Source organism: Temnothorax americanus, unplaced genomic scaffold (genome assembly GCF_048541705.1).
Source record: "Temnothorax americanus isolate GAGA-0224 unplaced genomic scaffold, ASM4854170v1 Scaffold30, whole genome shotgun sequence".
In the NCBI taxonomy this organism is placed as follows: domain Eukaryota; kingdom Metazoa; phylum Arthropoda; class Insecta; order Hymenoptera; family Formicidae; genus Temnothorax; species Temnothorax americanus.
This window is the reverse complement of record NW_027509443.1, coordinates 445,050-462,339: the sequence shown is the minus strand read 5'-3', so window position 1 is coordinate 462,339 and position 17,290 is coordinate 445,050. Positions and strand designations below refer to the sequence as shown.

Below are 17,290 nucleotides of genomic sequence, written 5' to 3'. Positions count from 1 at the left end.
ATATATCGATATTAACGCTCATTCAAGAGTTGTTTTCCGTTCAATTTGCATTTTTATTTGTCGTTTTATTTATCGCGCGCCGCGGATATTGTGAATTGAGCGAAAAATAAAATTTTTATCGTACACCGTAATCTTTAAAGAAATGTAAATCTATGTTATGAACGATTGTTATTGTGACAAGGCAAAAAATATATTATTAAAATCTATCTGAAAGATATAAACATATTATAAAATAATTAATTCGTATCGCCGTCTATTAATTTGTTGACATTTTCACGAGTCTAATGACATATTATAAAATAATTGTTAAAAAAGAAACAAATTTAATTATGTAATAGTCTTTAATCATTTGTTCATCAATATATGCTAAATGTGAACGATGATCATGATTCTGATAAATCAACTCCACGATGTTATCGCAGTGTATTACATATGCATAAGAATAAATTACTTTATATTTTAATAAAACGTAATTTTTCTTAAATTTAAGTTTTTTATAGTATATATAATTTCAAGTTTTTTAAGTTGTCAAGAAATATTAAAAAGTCTACTTTCCTAAAAATCAGATTTATAAACACCAAAACATATTCAATTTTGGAGATATTTTTTAACATAGATTGTTATATACTACAAATACAAAATATATAGATACATTCATAAATGGAATAAATAGAATCAACAAAATAGAGAAAAAAATAACAAATCTCCGTTCAGTCGTGCTTTCCCGATATTGAGCTATAAGTTTATACTGCGCGTTTAGACAGCGCGACGGCACTATATACTCTATATTCGACCCATACATATAATACGTCGCAACAGCGTAAAGCTGCGTAAGCTGTGTAAACTTCTTTAAACGACTCACCCTAGCTTGGGTCAAGTTTCTTTTTCGCATGTCTTGATCTAACTTATTGTTAGGTTGCACGATGTAACGCGTGTAAACGCAGGTAGCCACATAGACTAAAGTGCGTAAAGTGCACCAGTATGTATTTTCCTCTTATTCAACATATATGACGTTTACTTACACGAGAACTAAGTTTTTTACCATAAACGTTTCGCGTTGGAGGCCTACTTCAGGTCAAGATATAAGTCAGCGCAAAAAACTGGATGTAAATGGAGTGATTTCTTTCTATTATTTACTTTAATATACTTCATGAGAATTTTTCCTCTGACTATAAATTAACTAAGCTAATCTGTTAATCGATTGCAAGTTACAAGAGTTCGATTGATTTACACGCAGATGTAAAGGCTTCTTCAAGAGGACCGTGCAAAATAGACGGGTGTACACGTGCGTGGCGGAGGGAGGCTGCGAGATTACGAAGGCGCAGAGGAACAGGTGTCAGTACTGCCGGTTCAAGAAGTGCATCGAACAGGGTATGGTCCTACAGGCGGTTCGGGAAGACCGGATGCCTGGAGGGAGGAATTCTGGTGCGGTGTACAACCTTTACAAGGTATTCATCGAACTAAAATTTCAACAATAAAATTATTATTATTAATTTATACTATAATTTACGTTATAATTTATGCGATAAAGTACTAGACCGATATCGCTCGAATATATTCGCGCGAGTCAAGTTGAAGAAGAGCCAAATTAATTGACTGATCAAATCAACTGCAATTGATTGTTGAAAGAGATCGCTTGTTGATCGGCCGCAGGTGAAGTACAAGAAACACAAGAAGAGCAACAAGGCGGGCGGTGTCGGCGGCGGCATGGGTGGCGGCGGTAACGTCGGTGGTGTGAACGGCTCGGGAACCCTCGGGGGTACCAAGGGTGCTATGGGTACGACGATGCTGGACAAGCACATGGCCGCGGCTGCAGCCGCCCATCATAGCCAGCAGCAGCAGCAGCAGCACGCCCAACTGGCCGGTAGTTTCCTCCATCATCACAAACTCTCGTCGGGCGATCCACTCAACTCGCCGCCCACCCCCAGCCACCCAAACCACCCCGCGCATTCAGGTCATCTCGTCAACGGGACTATCCTGAAGACGGCGCTCACCAATCCCTCCGAAGTGAGTGTATTTTCTTTGTCTTAAGTAAATGAATTTTTAATGTCGTCTCTTGAAGTGGTATCGCATTTTTAATCATTCAAAGCAAGAGAAGAATTAAGTTATATGTCAAATGTGCACTCGATCTTTCTTTTATGAAAATGTTAAAAAATCTTTTTAACGCATTAAATGTATTTTATGTTATTAGAAAATTCAAAGTTTTAAAAAAAAATCTATTTGATTTTTAAATATAAAGACTTTTTAAAATTTTTTTAATCGTGTTTATATTCTGTTAAAGATTATATTTTGTTAATATTTTGTGAAAGATCGCTTATTCCCAATCACTTGCCTCAATTAAGAATCAATAGACTTAATATTGAGCGAAATCTACGAATAGACTCTATCATCACAACTAAAATCACGAATGTCCGTATAGTTCTTCATATAGGTTTTTAAAAACGTTATACTCTCTATAATATATCTGAATAAAAATTCGTTCGGCCAATGCATTTACTTCGAACGATTTATCGCTAACTATCATCGGAGGTTGAATCGTGCGAACCCACCTCCCCGACCGACGCGAGAGATTTCTCGTCAAAGTAGATAGCGCGATTCATCCCGCCTACTTCCGCGTGTCTCGCGAAATGGAATCGTCAGAGAACTAGTCTCATTACGACAGAGTGCGTCGCCGCGCGCCCGTTACAGCTTTTACTCATTTCACCCTTAATTATTCGAGCGTTACGCAAGGCAAAATGTCGTCAGCGACGTAATGTAGATTAATCTCGGCTGCGAGATTTATGTATATTACTCGGCGGTGATGTGCGTGAGATATCCGCGGAAACTTTCTAAAAGTCCGTCCGATCGAATCGCGCGATTATGCGATCTGAAAGTTCGCCGTTAATCCGTATGAGAGTCACGAGGATTTTACATTGTTTATTCTTGCTCTCGCGCGATCGACGAGATCGCATACGGATACAGATCAGATCAACGTTCGCGTGCGTCTTCGATCGAACGATCGCGGTTTGCTTGCAATTTACGTGATTTATACCGACGCTCCGGTTAGAAATCGAGTGTGGGTCGACAAAAGTTGACTCCTCGGCCGCCGACAGGGGAATCCGATGCTCTGGGATGAGAATGTCCCGCAGGCATCTTCGCTTTCACTTTCGAAGCAGCTGCGGCGGCGGCGACGACGACGATTCTTCGTTGCGGCGATCCAATAACGTGTTACATCTCCTGCACGCTCATTTATATTTTTTGATCGATTTATTTTTTATTAGTTAGAGAAAGTCTTTTATGCATACCATATCTCCTCCATAATTTCTTAATTCAGCATTAAATATGACCATGCTAAATTGATATCTTAGTAACGTCCACTTGGACTCAAGTTACGAATAAATTTCTTTACTCATTGATGGTAATGTTAATTTGTGCATATTTTTAGATTGTTCTATTAGCTATAAATTAAGTATATATAAAACAAGTGTGTTATGTGTGTACGCGTTTGATCGATACTTACGATTCTCATTCAATATATCAATATCCTTATCTGGAAAAATAGAGATCGAACCACTTCGATGAATTTAGAATTGCATCATTCATATCTACTATCTACAAATCTATGATAACGAGGAATCTGTTACGCTCGCAAAGGAATCTTGGATCAATCATCGCGAAACATAATATATTTTGTTGTTGACGTACACTTTCAAAAACAAAGTAATGCTAGATTGTATGCGATACTTGATAATTTAACAACCGTACTGGCCATTTCGCTACCCTTCAGTAACGAACTATAAAGTAAGCAATTAACGTCATAGAGATATTATTTATAAATCAAAACGGTAACTTCTATAAGAAAGAAAACAAGATTTAATGTAGCTAAGAGGAAATTTCAAGAAATCAAACGTCTCTCTATTTAGAATTATATTCTTAATTTAGAATTATAGCTATGATATCTGATTTTTTTAAATTTAATCGATCTCTGAGATAATAAATTCAAAATGTTCACGTAATAGTCATTACTTTTACTTTGTATTAAAAATTTCAAATTATTTTGATGCGAGTCGTCGAGTAAAGTGGAAGGCAAACTACACGCGGAGGCAAATAGCAAATTCGGCGTGCGTCGATCGGTTTTCTTCGCACCGATCCTGGAATGAATAAACTCCTCATCGCAATTTCACTTTCTTACGACTCGGCTTGCGCAAGCCTCAAGGTTTCCCACATTACGAAAGCCGATAGGGACGATAGATAGAACGAGCATATTCGCAAGAATCGACCGATCGTCGTCGCACTTTTTGTTTTCATCTACGCTCCTTGTATAATACGAGATACTCATACATATAACTTGCAAAATTATATGTCTTTGCAAAGCAATGTTTTCCGAGATGCTATGTAATTTTGCACAAACGACATAAGCAAATTTTTCATGATGACCACTCGGTTAAAGAATGTTATATGATAAAAAATTATTTGCTGAAATCATTTTATAATGCCGTTTATGTATAAACTAGAAAGGTATATGCGAGTATTGTTTGGACATGCGGCATGAGGCGCGCAGGCGTGGCACGCTCGGCAGTCAAGCTCTATGCACAATGAAAACTACAGGCAACAGGAACAGGTAACAGGAATAGAATTTCCGACGCGTTGGATTTCTATTCTCTATTGCCCGTACCTGACCAATCACAATTAAAGCCTTTGCACAATGCCGGGCAACAAGCAATAGGAACAGAATTTATCCGACGCGTTGGATTTCTATTCTCTATTGCCTGTACCTGACCAATCACTAAAATCTCGGGCACAATGAGAGGAATAAGGAACTAAACATAGAGAGAATGCCGTGTCTTGAAAAAAGATGCGACTACTATGTTTAATTCCTTGTTCCTTATGCCTCTCATTGTGTTTGAACCCTAAAAGCGCCATATAAAATCAAATTACTGTGATTGCCTGTTCCCGTTGTCGGTTTTCATTGTGCATAGGGCTTCAGTCGTGTCGTGTCTCGTGTCTACACATGGTTAGAGCTCGGGCGTAATCTCGGTTATCATTATATCGCATATCAGTCGTATATCAGTAAGAATAAAATGCGTCTTTATAGTTACGGGCTCGTGTCATAATTGTCACCCAAGTATCCAACAGCTACGGTTTTTCAATCTTTTCATTCTCGACGTGCGCAACAAGAATAGTAACAAGAAAATCCATCGACAATCATGGCGACGTCCCAGATTAAAGCTCTCTCACGGCCACGATCAACAGTTTACTTCAGCTTAAAGTGCGGGAACTGCGAGAACGCTCTCAGGACATAAATCCGAACCCAACAACTGCGTCAACCGATGTGTACATCCAACTAAGTACTCGCATTGAAAAATATGTCTTTGTCGCAATGAATATATTCTCGTCACTGAGACAGAAACTCTCCCCGCAGAAATGCGCACTCGTTTACTTCTGGACAAACTAGGTCAAACAGAATTTGACAGACTGGATCACGTCACACCAGCGGACCCGACCAAAATGAAACAGGCAGAGCTTATTATCGCCATTTCGAAGAATCAAGACATCTCTTACGCGTCGTTGCATCGAAATCTTAATCTACAGATATAATAAAACAGTTCCGATCGCCGAACATATCGATCGACTAAATCGCTTCGCGTCAGATTTTGAGCTAATTAAACTCACAGACGATAATCTCAGAGTTTTACTACTTCTCCAATCACTCTGTTTCTCCCGTGAAGACGATGATCTGAAGAAGATGGTTTTACGCGAAATCGAGAAGAATGAAGATGCTACCCTTAGAAACATCGCCACCGAACTTGAGACTCACATAAACCTATCCACGAATATGAAAACGCTTGAAGATCCAACTAACACTTCTGCTTCGATTACACATTCAGTAGTCTCTCTTCTCAGGATCGACATGTGTCCCAACAGGTGTAATTTTAAAAATAAATTCACTTTTAATAAAATTAATTCTTTTCATGTTGCATATATTAAAAATGCGATCCGACTTTCTCAAGGGAGGGTCAACGGGAGTAATGGAAAAATATGCGTGTTACGTCCGATCAGATGAGCAAACGAGGGAACTGCCGCGATCGTTCAAATAACCCGGTAGAGGCCATTGCCAAAAGTGAAACCGATGCCGCTAAAACCGGATAAATATTGACTGCGGCTGTGCTCCATTAAAGAGGTCACTTTCGAGCCGCGGCCGAGTCATCGTGCGTGAGATGCGCAGCGAAACCACATGGTCCACATGTTCGAAGTGAATTTTATATAAGATAAGAAAAAGCCGCAAAAAGTCGACGGAATCATTTTCTTTAAGAAAAGGAATATTCAGCGTATTTAGAGTCGCGAAAGTAATGTAAATAAATTACTTGATCGTTTGCTTAATTCCAATTGAGTCGTGAAGATTGACGTTTTTATCTTCATCAGAAGACACTCTGCTATATAAACTCTTTTTGAAAGTGATTTTACTTGAATTTATATCCATGAATATAAATATATGCTTTTAAAGAGAATTACTTATTTTAATACTTAATATTTATTTAATTTTAATAAATATCTTAGATATCTAGGACAGAATATAAGCGGTATTATAAAGATATAACTTCATAAAAATTGAAATTATAAAATATATACATGAAACATTTTAATATAATCCATTAAACATAGATATGTATATGCCTATATTTCTCACACGCGTATTACTTTGTTGCAATAAAAACAAATAAAGTGTGTCACTCATGCGGGAATATATTCCCGCATACATTTCGCCGCATATATTATAAATTATAGTTGAGCTACAATCTATATCAATTAGCCTTACTGGTATCTACTGGATATTGAAACAGTGTCGGATATATCCTTTGACCATAACGAAGTATCGTCAATCGTCGTTCGTCATAGTCGCTGCGTGGAAACGTCGTGGCGAACGACAACACACCGACGACGCAGGCAGGGACAATAGAAAATCAGCGGCAACCGGTGCCAAGGACGGGCAGTTCTCCGGCGGTTTCGTAACTCGTGAAAGTCTGCACGGGGGACAGTGACCTCACCCTCCCTCTCCCTCTCCCTCTCGCGCGCTTCCTCTCCTCCAACACCTCCTGTATATCTCCTCCCTTGTCTCCCCCGCGAAACTCTCCCGTCCCTTCCTCATGTCGAGCGCCTTCAACCGCAAAACGCGTCCCACGTCCCACGGTTCTCCGCGAGATAGTCGCTTATGTATGGACCTTATCCGACAAAGCGACCAGCTTTCCCCGAAGTCAGACGGAAACCAACTTGGTGGCAGTTGGTGGGCCCTTTCTTTTTCCTTTTCTCTTTCTCTTTCTCTTTCTGTCGCGCTCGCGTGCCCGACCCCGAGGAAATGTTTCGAGGTCCGAAAGGTCAGTGAAAGGCTGAATCTACCGGTTGGATGCGCGGCCACCGAACTCGGATTGCGCGCACAACGAGAGGAAATGCCGGCGGAATCGTAATTAACGCGCGGATCTCCTCAGAATAACTTTTCCGCGTTGTGAAGTTTCAAGGCCGCGTAAACGAGATTAAAATTTGAAATCCCGTCGCAAAATAATATAACTGATAAAAATTGATTGCCAGACAGCACAGCAAACGATATAATATATACAACATCTGATAGAACTACTAGCTTTAATCAGCAATTTAGATGCATAAAATGCTGAAAATGCAATTTTAAAAATGCAAATAATGCATTATCTTGACTTGAAAGAATCACGTGGATAGATTTTATGTATTAATGATGTGTGTTTAAGGTGGTGCATTTACGACAAAGGCTAGACAATGCAGTAAGCAGTTCGAGGGATCGAGTATTTCCTCTGGACGCAACCTTACACATGATTCAAACCCTTATAGACTGCGACGAGTTCCAAGATATCGCCACATTGAGGGTATGTAAATACCATATGTCTTTTTACGGTAAAACATACATAATTGTTTAATTTCAAGGCAATAGCACAAAAGAATATATATTTTCGAATGTGCAATATGCAAGCTCAATTAACAAAAATGATTTAATTGGTTCAACGTTTATTTCCATAAACAACCATAAGTACTTAATCGGTGAATAATTTATTTCTCTAAACTGATCCGTTTTTGATTCAAATATTATTTAATTAAAAAATTTAAAGATGGTTGATTCTCTCTCCCACACAATCCTATCGCTCCAAGATTTGTATACGAACCATTGGCATTACACTTTACAGAACTTGGACGAGCTGCTGGACCATAATTCAGACTTAAGTGACAAGCTGTGTCAGATAGGAGACAGCATAGTGTACAAGTTGGTGCAGTGGACCAAAAGGTTACCGTTTTACCTTGAGCTGCCGGTCGAAGTTCACACGAGGCTGCTCACCCACAAGTGGCATGAACTTCTTGTGCTGACTACATCTGCCTATCAAGCGATGCATGGTCAGCACAGGTTAACGAATGTCGCTACTGATGGGACGGGTGCAGACTTTATGCAAGAAGTAATTACGTTTTACAATAATTTATAAACGTACACATCACGTAATACTACAGAATTTTTTTCTCTATACAATGCTACCCGACATCTGTCTCTTGTAGAAGTTATAACAATAATTTTATCACTTTTTTTTAATTTCGTTAATTCTCAAAAAAGAATTGAAGGATTCTGTAAAAGAACCTATTATTTTTATTATTTTTACATGGATATTTTGTTAAATAATGCAATCTATACAACATGACGATAAAATATTTTTTAGTATTGTCATCTGCACAACAATTTTTAATGTAATTAGTAATAGTATTATTATTAATATTTATTAATATTTATTAATATTATCTTTAGATATCTTTCTAATAATATATATGTTTTTAAAATTTATATATACAACGAATATGTTTATGGACCCATTCTAACAAGCAGTCTTCACAACTATAGGTAACGAACAACATGTATACGTTGCAAAGGTGCCTAACCAGCATGATGGGTCGGCCGATAACCATGGACCAATTACGGCAAGATGTAGGGCTCATGGTGGAAAAAATCACGTATGTCACGCTAATGTTCAGGCGGGTGAGGCTACGAATGGAGGAATATGTCTGTCTAAAAGTAATCACTATGCTTTCACAAGGTAAGTTATTTTTACTGAATCTGCCGTTCCACATCTCTATCATTATCGCGTCGAGTTCCTCAGTATTACATGATATACGAGAGATATGTAATAACATAAACTTATCTTCTTCCCCAACGCTGCAATTGGAGACACGAAATGTAAGTTCGAGATACTTTCTAAAGACGTTCGTGCACGCATGCACGTTTTCCCACGAGTAGGCTCTAACGTAGACTTTTTTTATTTAAAAGGATTTTAATTACACGTTTCTTTCATGGATTCTCGTCATCCAATATATAGATAAAACCCAACTTTGTTACTATTGTTAAAGGAATTAAAAAGCAAGTCAGAATACATAGAACATTCCACCAGTTGCAATTATAAAGAATCGACACCTTCGAATTTCTGGAATGTATCAAACACACGTTTCAACTGATCTCGCTTGTCTTTTTTAGCACGAGGAAGTACTTTGGAATTAGAACAGATACAAGAACGGTACATGAGCTGTCTGCGAAGTTTTGTCGAGCACAGCGCTCCTCAGCAGCCGAGTCGATTTCATGATCTTCTTGTCAGGTTGCCCGAAGTAAGTTCAAAGAAAAAAAGTAAATATGCCGAATGCGAGAAACGTCTTTAAAGCGAACAGATTAAAATATTTATGATTAATACGTAACTCCAATTATTGAACATTCGATCGAATCTGAATTCAGACCAAGCGATCGAACGCGAATAAACAATTTGCTTCAATGATGTAAATTCGTATTTATTCGCTTGGTCTAGATTTGGTTTAAAAAGCATTTATTATTTTACAGTTAAAACTAGTAATTTTGATTTGAATTGTTTTCGCTCCGCGCAGAATACAACAATTATTAAATGGCTCCGTTTAAGTAGAGAATCCGTTTGCTTGTTGAATTACAGGTACAATCGGCGGCGACTTTACTACTCGAGAGTAAAATGTTCTACGTTCCTTTCCTATTGAACTCAGCAATTCAAAGATAGTAAATAAACAAAGTGACGATAAACGAAGCTGAATACCTATATACATACTATACATACGTTATAAATATATACACAGAAAAAAGTAAAAGAATCGAACAAACCGGCAAGCAACAAATGAACAGAAAACTAGAAAGAGTCCAGTGAGAGAGAAAAAGAGACGACTCAAACCGAATGGGGAAAGGCTTTGTTTGCGTATGTATAATAAATATATAAAAGTATATATATAAATATATATATATATACATATAAATACTATATAAATAATATAAATGTGTGTGTTCGTTGCGTTGTACAAACGAAGGAGGACGGAGAGGAGGAATCGTTCGAGCGAAAAGAAACGAAAAGAACACAAGTGGACGATAGAAAGTAACGTCAGGACAGCAACATAGGAAGATAGAAAACAGAGAAGGAGGAACGATTTTAAATAAAATATTAAAGAACGAGTATATATATAATATGTATTATATATACACTATAATATATATTACATATATACCCATATATAAAAGTTAGAGGAGCGAGAGAGAGCGAGAGTGAGTGAGGGAGAGAAAGGGAGGGAGAGAAAGAAAGCGCGCCACCTCGAGATGGGCAATCAATCGAGGTGGGAACTGAACTTTTTTATCGAAACTAAAAGACTATAATAATATATTTCTGTACGCAAACACGTACCGCGCAACTACGTCATTGTGTGTTCACATTGCATAATCCGATCGATAAAATAAGACTCTCGTTACGTACCGCTCACCGTAGGCCACCTACTACTATTACTACTACTACTACTACTACTACTACTACTACTACTGCTGCTACTATTACCGCCACTTTCTACTACTACCGCTCTCGAAGCTAAGAAGAAAGAAAAAAAGATGTAAAACAGCAGCAGACACCACGAAACGACTGACTGAAGGATCAATAGTCCACCAGATCGATCGACCGACCGATGATCGACGATGGTTTTCTCGTCACCTCGTAGCTCAACATGGTATCATCACAAGCTACGATTAAATTTTATCAACACGCGTCCATGTATACGTACGCGCGCGCGCGCGCGCGTTTATACATATATATCTTTGAAATACCTGCCACAAACCTCGCCGCGACTTACCGACACGTGATCTTCTCCTCGCGATTAGGTGTTCGCCATCACGTGCGAAACGTTAACGACGTACGTAAAGAGTGTGATACTATCGTAGTTACTGGCTCTCTTCTCTCGCGCTACCACTGGTATTATACCCGCACACCATCGGCAGGGGTACGTTACAAGCCCTCGGGATATCGATCACGTAAAATTTATCCGCCAGAAAGAGTGGAAAGGTGAAAAGTGCAAACTTTCACCTCGAATCTGTCGAAACAACGAGATTCGATTGGACAAGATCCGCGTGAAATTCGAGGCTGAAGAAACAAAAGGTGGCGAGGTTCGCTGATCGATGTCCGGATAACGTGGCCGCGAGAAGGAGAGTCGCGAGGAAACGAAACTGTACGTACGAACTTTGGTGTTTCACGTTCGTATCTCACCATATGCATTCGGATGCGAGTATTTGCTACGTACGTATATTTCACGACGCGCGGTCAACATCGAGTCTTCGTCATCATTGTCGTTGTCGTCGTCGTCGTCGTCGCTGCCGCCGCCGTCGTCGTCATTATCGCCATTCAACACTCCGCAAGCAACGGTCCAAGCGTGCAAAAGACTCTTACTCTATTATAATGCCGTTCATTAAATTCATTTATGCCTTCGACGCGACTTTTACCGCGCAAGCACACGTATCAATCATCAGTCGTAGGATTTCTCGCTCACATCGCGTGTTCTTCGGACGATCCGCGACCTTCCATTTGTGACTTTTGAAGATCATTTACGCCAACTTTCTACTTATTTTAATGTACTAGCTGTAAAATAGAGTGGTTTTCACAAAGACGACTGAAGGTTTTAATTAAGGCTCATGAGAACAAAATCTATAAATCCATGAAAAAATTTCGTTATTATTAATAAAGGAAATTATAATTTTTAAAAAGTGAAAACACGTGAGAATTATTAATCGAGTTATACAGATGTTTAGAGTCTCTATTTTGTTAGTAATAAAAATTTTAATGTTGTATAAATGGAATAATTTTATCGTTGTATAAATGGAATTTTTTAATTATTTGTTGGTTGAATTCTAGTCGATTTACTTAGTAATTCTTTTTATTATTACTTACAAAAATTTTAGCATACGGAGTAGTGGCCTGCCTTATAGAAGTAATGAGCAGAATTAATGTTAAAAATATTACAGACGTATAATGTATATAATACTTTTGCAAAAACGGACTTTTGGTATAAGATATTATAGGGTAAATTTTTAGATTGTTTTGATAATTTTTTATATGAGATTTTTTATATTGCTTTTATATTCGCTAATGAGTTTTCTATTTTAACTTTTAATATACGAGACATATATGGCATTTCTCCTTCGCATTTTTATTAGATTATTACTATAAATATATACAATGTCAAAGTAAGAAATGGAAAATCGAATCGTCCGATGCACACGCGTCGTTTGTTTCTCCGATAATCGCGACTAAAATACGAAGAGCGGAGAGTTCTCTCATGTTATTCCTCGTTGGAGCGATATTTTCATAGTATTACGACGAAAAGGAAATAAGCGGAACGTGTATATATAAAAAAAAACGGAACGCTGCATTAGTACTCGTATCCTAGTGTCGCGAGGGAGTTTCGGCGAAATTTCATTCAGAGTTACTGTTCAAACAATTATACATTAGTTGTATAAAAAAATTGTTCCTTGCCTTTCCCTTTTTTTTATCAAATAAGATAAATACGTACGTATCACGTGTGTACTCACGTGGACCGATTGTGACAATCGACCTCGCGAAACTAGGATACCAGTCGCTCCTAGCTCAATTATTTGCGAGAAATTGCAGAAAGAGTAAAGAAAATCGGCGGTTGACGCCAGTCGAAATGTTGTTCGTGTCTTGGAAGATATTGCTCCTTGTATACGCATATGATGTATTATTCCGCGCACGTTCTGCTGACGTGATTGTTTCATCTTGCCTCCATAGAAGATATCGTAAACACGCTCTAATCGCCTGACAAGCTCGTGGCCACGGACGATTTAGAAGGTGCAATCTTTATTCTCTAAGAAGTTAAAGTTTTCATGCATTTTCTTCTTGGCTTCCTTGCAATCCTATACAAACCTCGCACAAAGAAATATTCCTTAAAACCGATTTCCTGAATTGATTAATTTATTTTTAATTGTTGTCTAGACTTTTTTTTAAAGCTGAAGCCTCAAACTATTGAAGCATAATTATAAATAATGATGAAGAAATCAATCTAAATCGAGCTAATAACTAAAATTTAATATCTGAGATACTTCTTTCTATAATCATGACTTAGAAACTGTAGTTGACTCATTGATTAGAATATAGAGTGTGATATAAGTTTACGATTGTCGCTAAATCTATATTTGAATTGTCTTAGGAATTAACATCAATATATATATCTTTAGAAGCAATGTTGACATGCAAATATACAGTTAGCGGTAACCATGCTTTAAAATATGAATAACATTACATTCATTTGCATTAAGAATAAAGCGACTTCGCAGTTCTTGTTTCGTAATCACTTTTATAACGGACATTAATTGTGATAATCGATATTACATTTTTTTTCCCATCTTCCTGTTCCTTCAATCGCACCCGTGGCCGCGGGCCGCACGTTCCAGAAATGAACACGAAACAACACAGACCTTGGGCCTATTCGCCTAGGGATACTTGTCCATACTATAAGACTTAACTAAACGATGAGATACTTCATACAGTAAACGTTGTACATTATTTGACGTTAAGGAACGTTAGGTGTAACGGTTCCTGTATTCCCCGGACATCGTGGTACGCTTGTCTCTCTGTATTCAATTGGACAATCGCGTGCGCGTGATAAGCTTCGCTAAAATTCATCTTGCGACCGTTGGGACAAGACGGAACATTTCGCTTATGATCGATTTGCTCGAATCGGTTAGCTTATCATCTGATTGAAGAATCTGGCATTACGGGATGAGCACTGCCGCTCGATACTTTATCTTTCTTCGGAAGTGAATTCGCATAGATTTCCAATTTTGTAGCAGTAACAAAAAGTAGATCTAGCTTTTTTTTAGTTACATTTATTTTCTACATTTTAAAGGAAGTCACATGTGCATTCAGGTTTTGGAGAAAGAAACAAGAAAATTGCATGTATAGAATGCAATAAAAAATGCAACTGAAATGATCAATATAAGGATATTCTGTACTTTGTTAACGACATTCAGTGGTATCTTCATTATTAGAAAACGTCTAATGGGTCAATAGCAACAAGTGGATGCGACACTACATATTTTTCGATTACCCGAAATATGTATAATTATATAAACTTGCTGCTATAATTATCAATATTTTTTGATAATTTAAGATACCTACATATCACTAACAAAGTACAGAATTGATTTAACATATTTTTTTTTCTATTGGCAAACTTATCGTCGAGCTAGCCTTTTACAATACGAACGTAAAGATATACATAAGAAAGCAATATATTACTTGCTTATCTTTTGTATCATTTTCTATTTTTTTCGATTTTTATTGTCTCTCCTCTTATCATTAGCTCATAAAATCGTTGAATACTTTTTGTCAATTTTTTGTTCGTACTGTTTAATTTATTGTTAGTATATTGTATAGGTATATATGAGTGGCAGAGTATCGTCGTCGATCGCAAGAAAAAAGAATTTCGAATTTTAAAGGTTCAATTTCTTGTAGATTTTATACATGTATATAATATATATATAAATATACATATAATATACCTACATATAATAAAATATACATATAATGAAATATGTATAATATAATATTTAAATATGTTATATGTATATATATATATATTATATATTTTTTACAAGATTTTTTCATGGATTGGTACTGCTTCTTTTGTTCGCGAATTCTCTGAGTTTGGCAGAATCTATTTTTCTACATTTTTAATTATTTTTTTTAATAATTAATTTTATCATTCAATAATTTCGGTGATCGAAACAATCACATAAAGATGAAATAAGTAAAACGAGCTTATTTCTCTGATAATTTTAATTATAAAAGTATTATATAATTCGGAAAATTTAGTCTTGAAAATATTTAATTAAAATGAAATATTTGCGAGTAAAAAAGTTTGAAAATATATAGTATGTATAAGATAGAATTTCAAAAAGGTATTTTTTTGAAAAGATCAAGTATCAGAGATTCGGGGACAAAAGAATCGACGACCGTTCCGGGAAACATACTGTATCTATATTTTATTTTAAAAAAGTGTGCAACACACAGCATCGATGTCTGGGAGTACAGCAGCTGCTTACGGGAGAGCTAAAACGTTGGATCAGCAAGACTTAGGGCATTATACTACAAAGAGTATTATCATGCCCAACCCTTTAATATTTAAGTGCGAGTGAGAGTCTATCGAGCAAAAGAAAGATAAGAAAAAAAAGATAAATCTAACGAAAAAAAGAAAAAAAATGTGAGGAAAAAACGCGAAAAACCAGTGCGCGCCTCTCGTTTTTGGGTTCAACTTTGTGTACATATATTGTACGAAAGATTTAATAATATAAATATGTTGAAAGTACTAGTCCTGTCTTTGTATAATTCCGTGTTGAATACTTGTGCTCGCGACAGCCGCAAGCGGCGTCGCCATGGATGCTCCCGCGAGGATCACGCGGGGTAGCGAATGAAAACGTGTGTGCGCAACAATTTCTCTCGCATTTCTTGATTTATTTTTATCTCGCATTTGCTAGTAATATAGGAAACAAATTTAGCACGCGCATTTTAAATAGCGAATGTCTCCACGACGAGAATGTGTGCATTATACTCAACGCTAAAAGTATAACTTCACAATAGCGTACTACTTCTAAGGCCACTCGTACTAAAAAGTCTTAGGACGACGTATAATATAAATCTCCGGAAAGTATTCTATTTTAGTTAAAAAAAAAAAAACCTTTTGATATTTACGACTGAAGCATTTCCTTTTGATCTCTCGGAAATTTAATCTTATTGAAATTAGTCCTTTTCAATCGATTTACTTCACAGCCGAAAACTATGCGATGTCGCGAATTCACTCTCATTGACAAATCTGTTGCTGTTTAATGTAGATCACGTCAGTCCTAAGTCCTAAAGCTACGATGCTAGTGCCTTCCTGCATTTAATTAACTTGCCGACGCTCAAGTTCTTACAACCATCGTAAATATAATTTTATTCGATAGTTATATATTTATTTGCGTAATTTTGTTTTTTTAATTCTTTCATCTCTTTTCGTATGGAAAATGTACATGTTGCACACGTATCTTCTTTCGCTTCCTCTTGACCGGAATAAAGAAATCGGCGCGCGGCGCCCCTTGCTGCGATTACATCGAAAGAGAGGCACGAGAAGAAATACAAACGTTTAACCCAGAAACGACGAAAGGGAAGAAAAGCACGAAACGCCGGATTGATGAGAGACAGAGAGAGAGAGAGAAAGAGAGAGAAAGTATGTGCGTATGTGTGAATGAGAGAGAAAGAGAGATACTTTTTCAATGAGTGAGTCAAAAGTTACCATATTTCTACCTATGTTTAGGAAGAAGTACGTTTTTATTATCTCGTTTATCTTCGATTATATTCCTTTTGTAATTGAGATTTCGGCGCCATTGCGTAAATCGCCGTTCTGCCGGAAACCGAGTATCGCCCGATGTCGACGTCCATTTATAAATTTTCTCGATATATCGTGCGCCTCGCTGTTGAGACATTTTTTTCTGCGACGCAGCGAGAAACACGTTGGTAAAAGTCAATTACGTTATGTGTTATATTCGTAAAAATCATGCAAGTCTGTCTTGTTAGAACGAGCACTTCGCAATGTTTTTTATGTAGATTTAATCGACTTTTTAATACGCGATACGAGTAATTAAAAGACTGACAAAGAGAGATCGCTGATTTCGATACATTGATAAAACTGTGTTACTCGACGAAATTAGGATCAGTTAATTATATTATCAATCAATTTCGACACGATTTTCTTCTCTTTTAAATTCGACGTCTCTGTCGGTTTCTTTGTCGCATGAAAAAATTTCGTGCATATCAACAACGAAAGTCATGCAGTCATTGCATTTATTGCTGTTCGAGTTTAACTACGAGATTGTGATTTCTAAATGATCTAGAATATAATACGAGTTAAGTCACAGTATGTAAAGTTAACATACTGTAGT

General features: G+C 37.0%; 1 protein-coding gene across 7 annotated transcripts in view; it reads left to right on the top strand.

The window, feature by feature from the left end:
* The window catches only part of Hr4 (nuclear hormone receptor 4), a 178,237-nt gene extending 161,663 nt beyond the window's left edge, over positions 1-16,574 (top strand). For 4 of the 7 annotated variants that reach the window (XM_077412554.1, XM_077412557.1, XM_077412555.1 and 1 more), the window contains 7 exons: positions 1,238-1,448; positions 1,630-2,007; positions 7,737-7,871; positions 8,187-8,450; positions 8,885-9,077; positions 9,512-9,639; positions 9,972-16,574. In XM_077412554.1, coding sequence (XP_077268680.1) covers positions 1,238-1,448; positions 1,630-2,007; positions 7,737-7,871; positions 8,187-8,450; positions 8,885-9,077; positions 9,512-9,639; positions 9,972-10,052 — 1,390 coding nt within the window. In that variant the 3' untranslated portion in view covers positions 10,053-16,574. The remainder of the gene's footprint in view (positions 1-1,237; positions 1,449-1,629; positions 2,008-7,736; positions 7,872-8,186; positions 8,451-8,884; positions 9,078-9,511; positions 9,640-9,971) is intronic. The other 3 variants (XM_077412556.1, XM_077412553.1, XR_013257882.1) reach the window with 2 other exon arrangements.
* Positions 16,575-17,290: the final 716 nt, after the last annotated feature.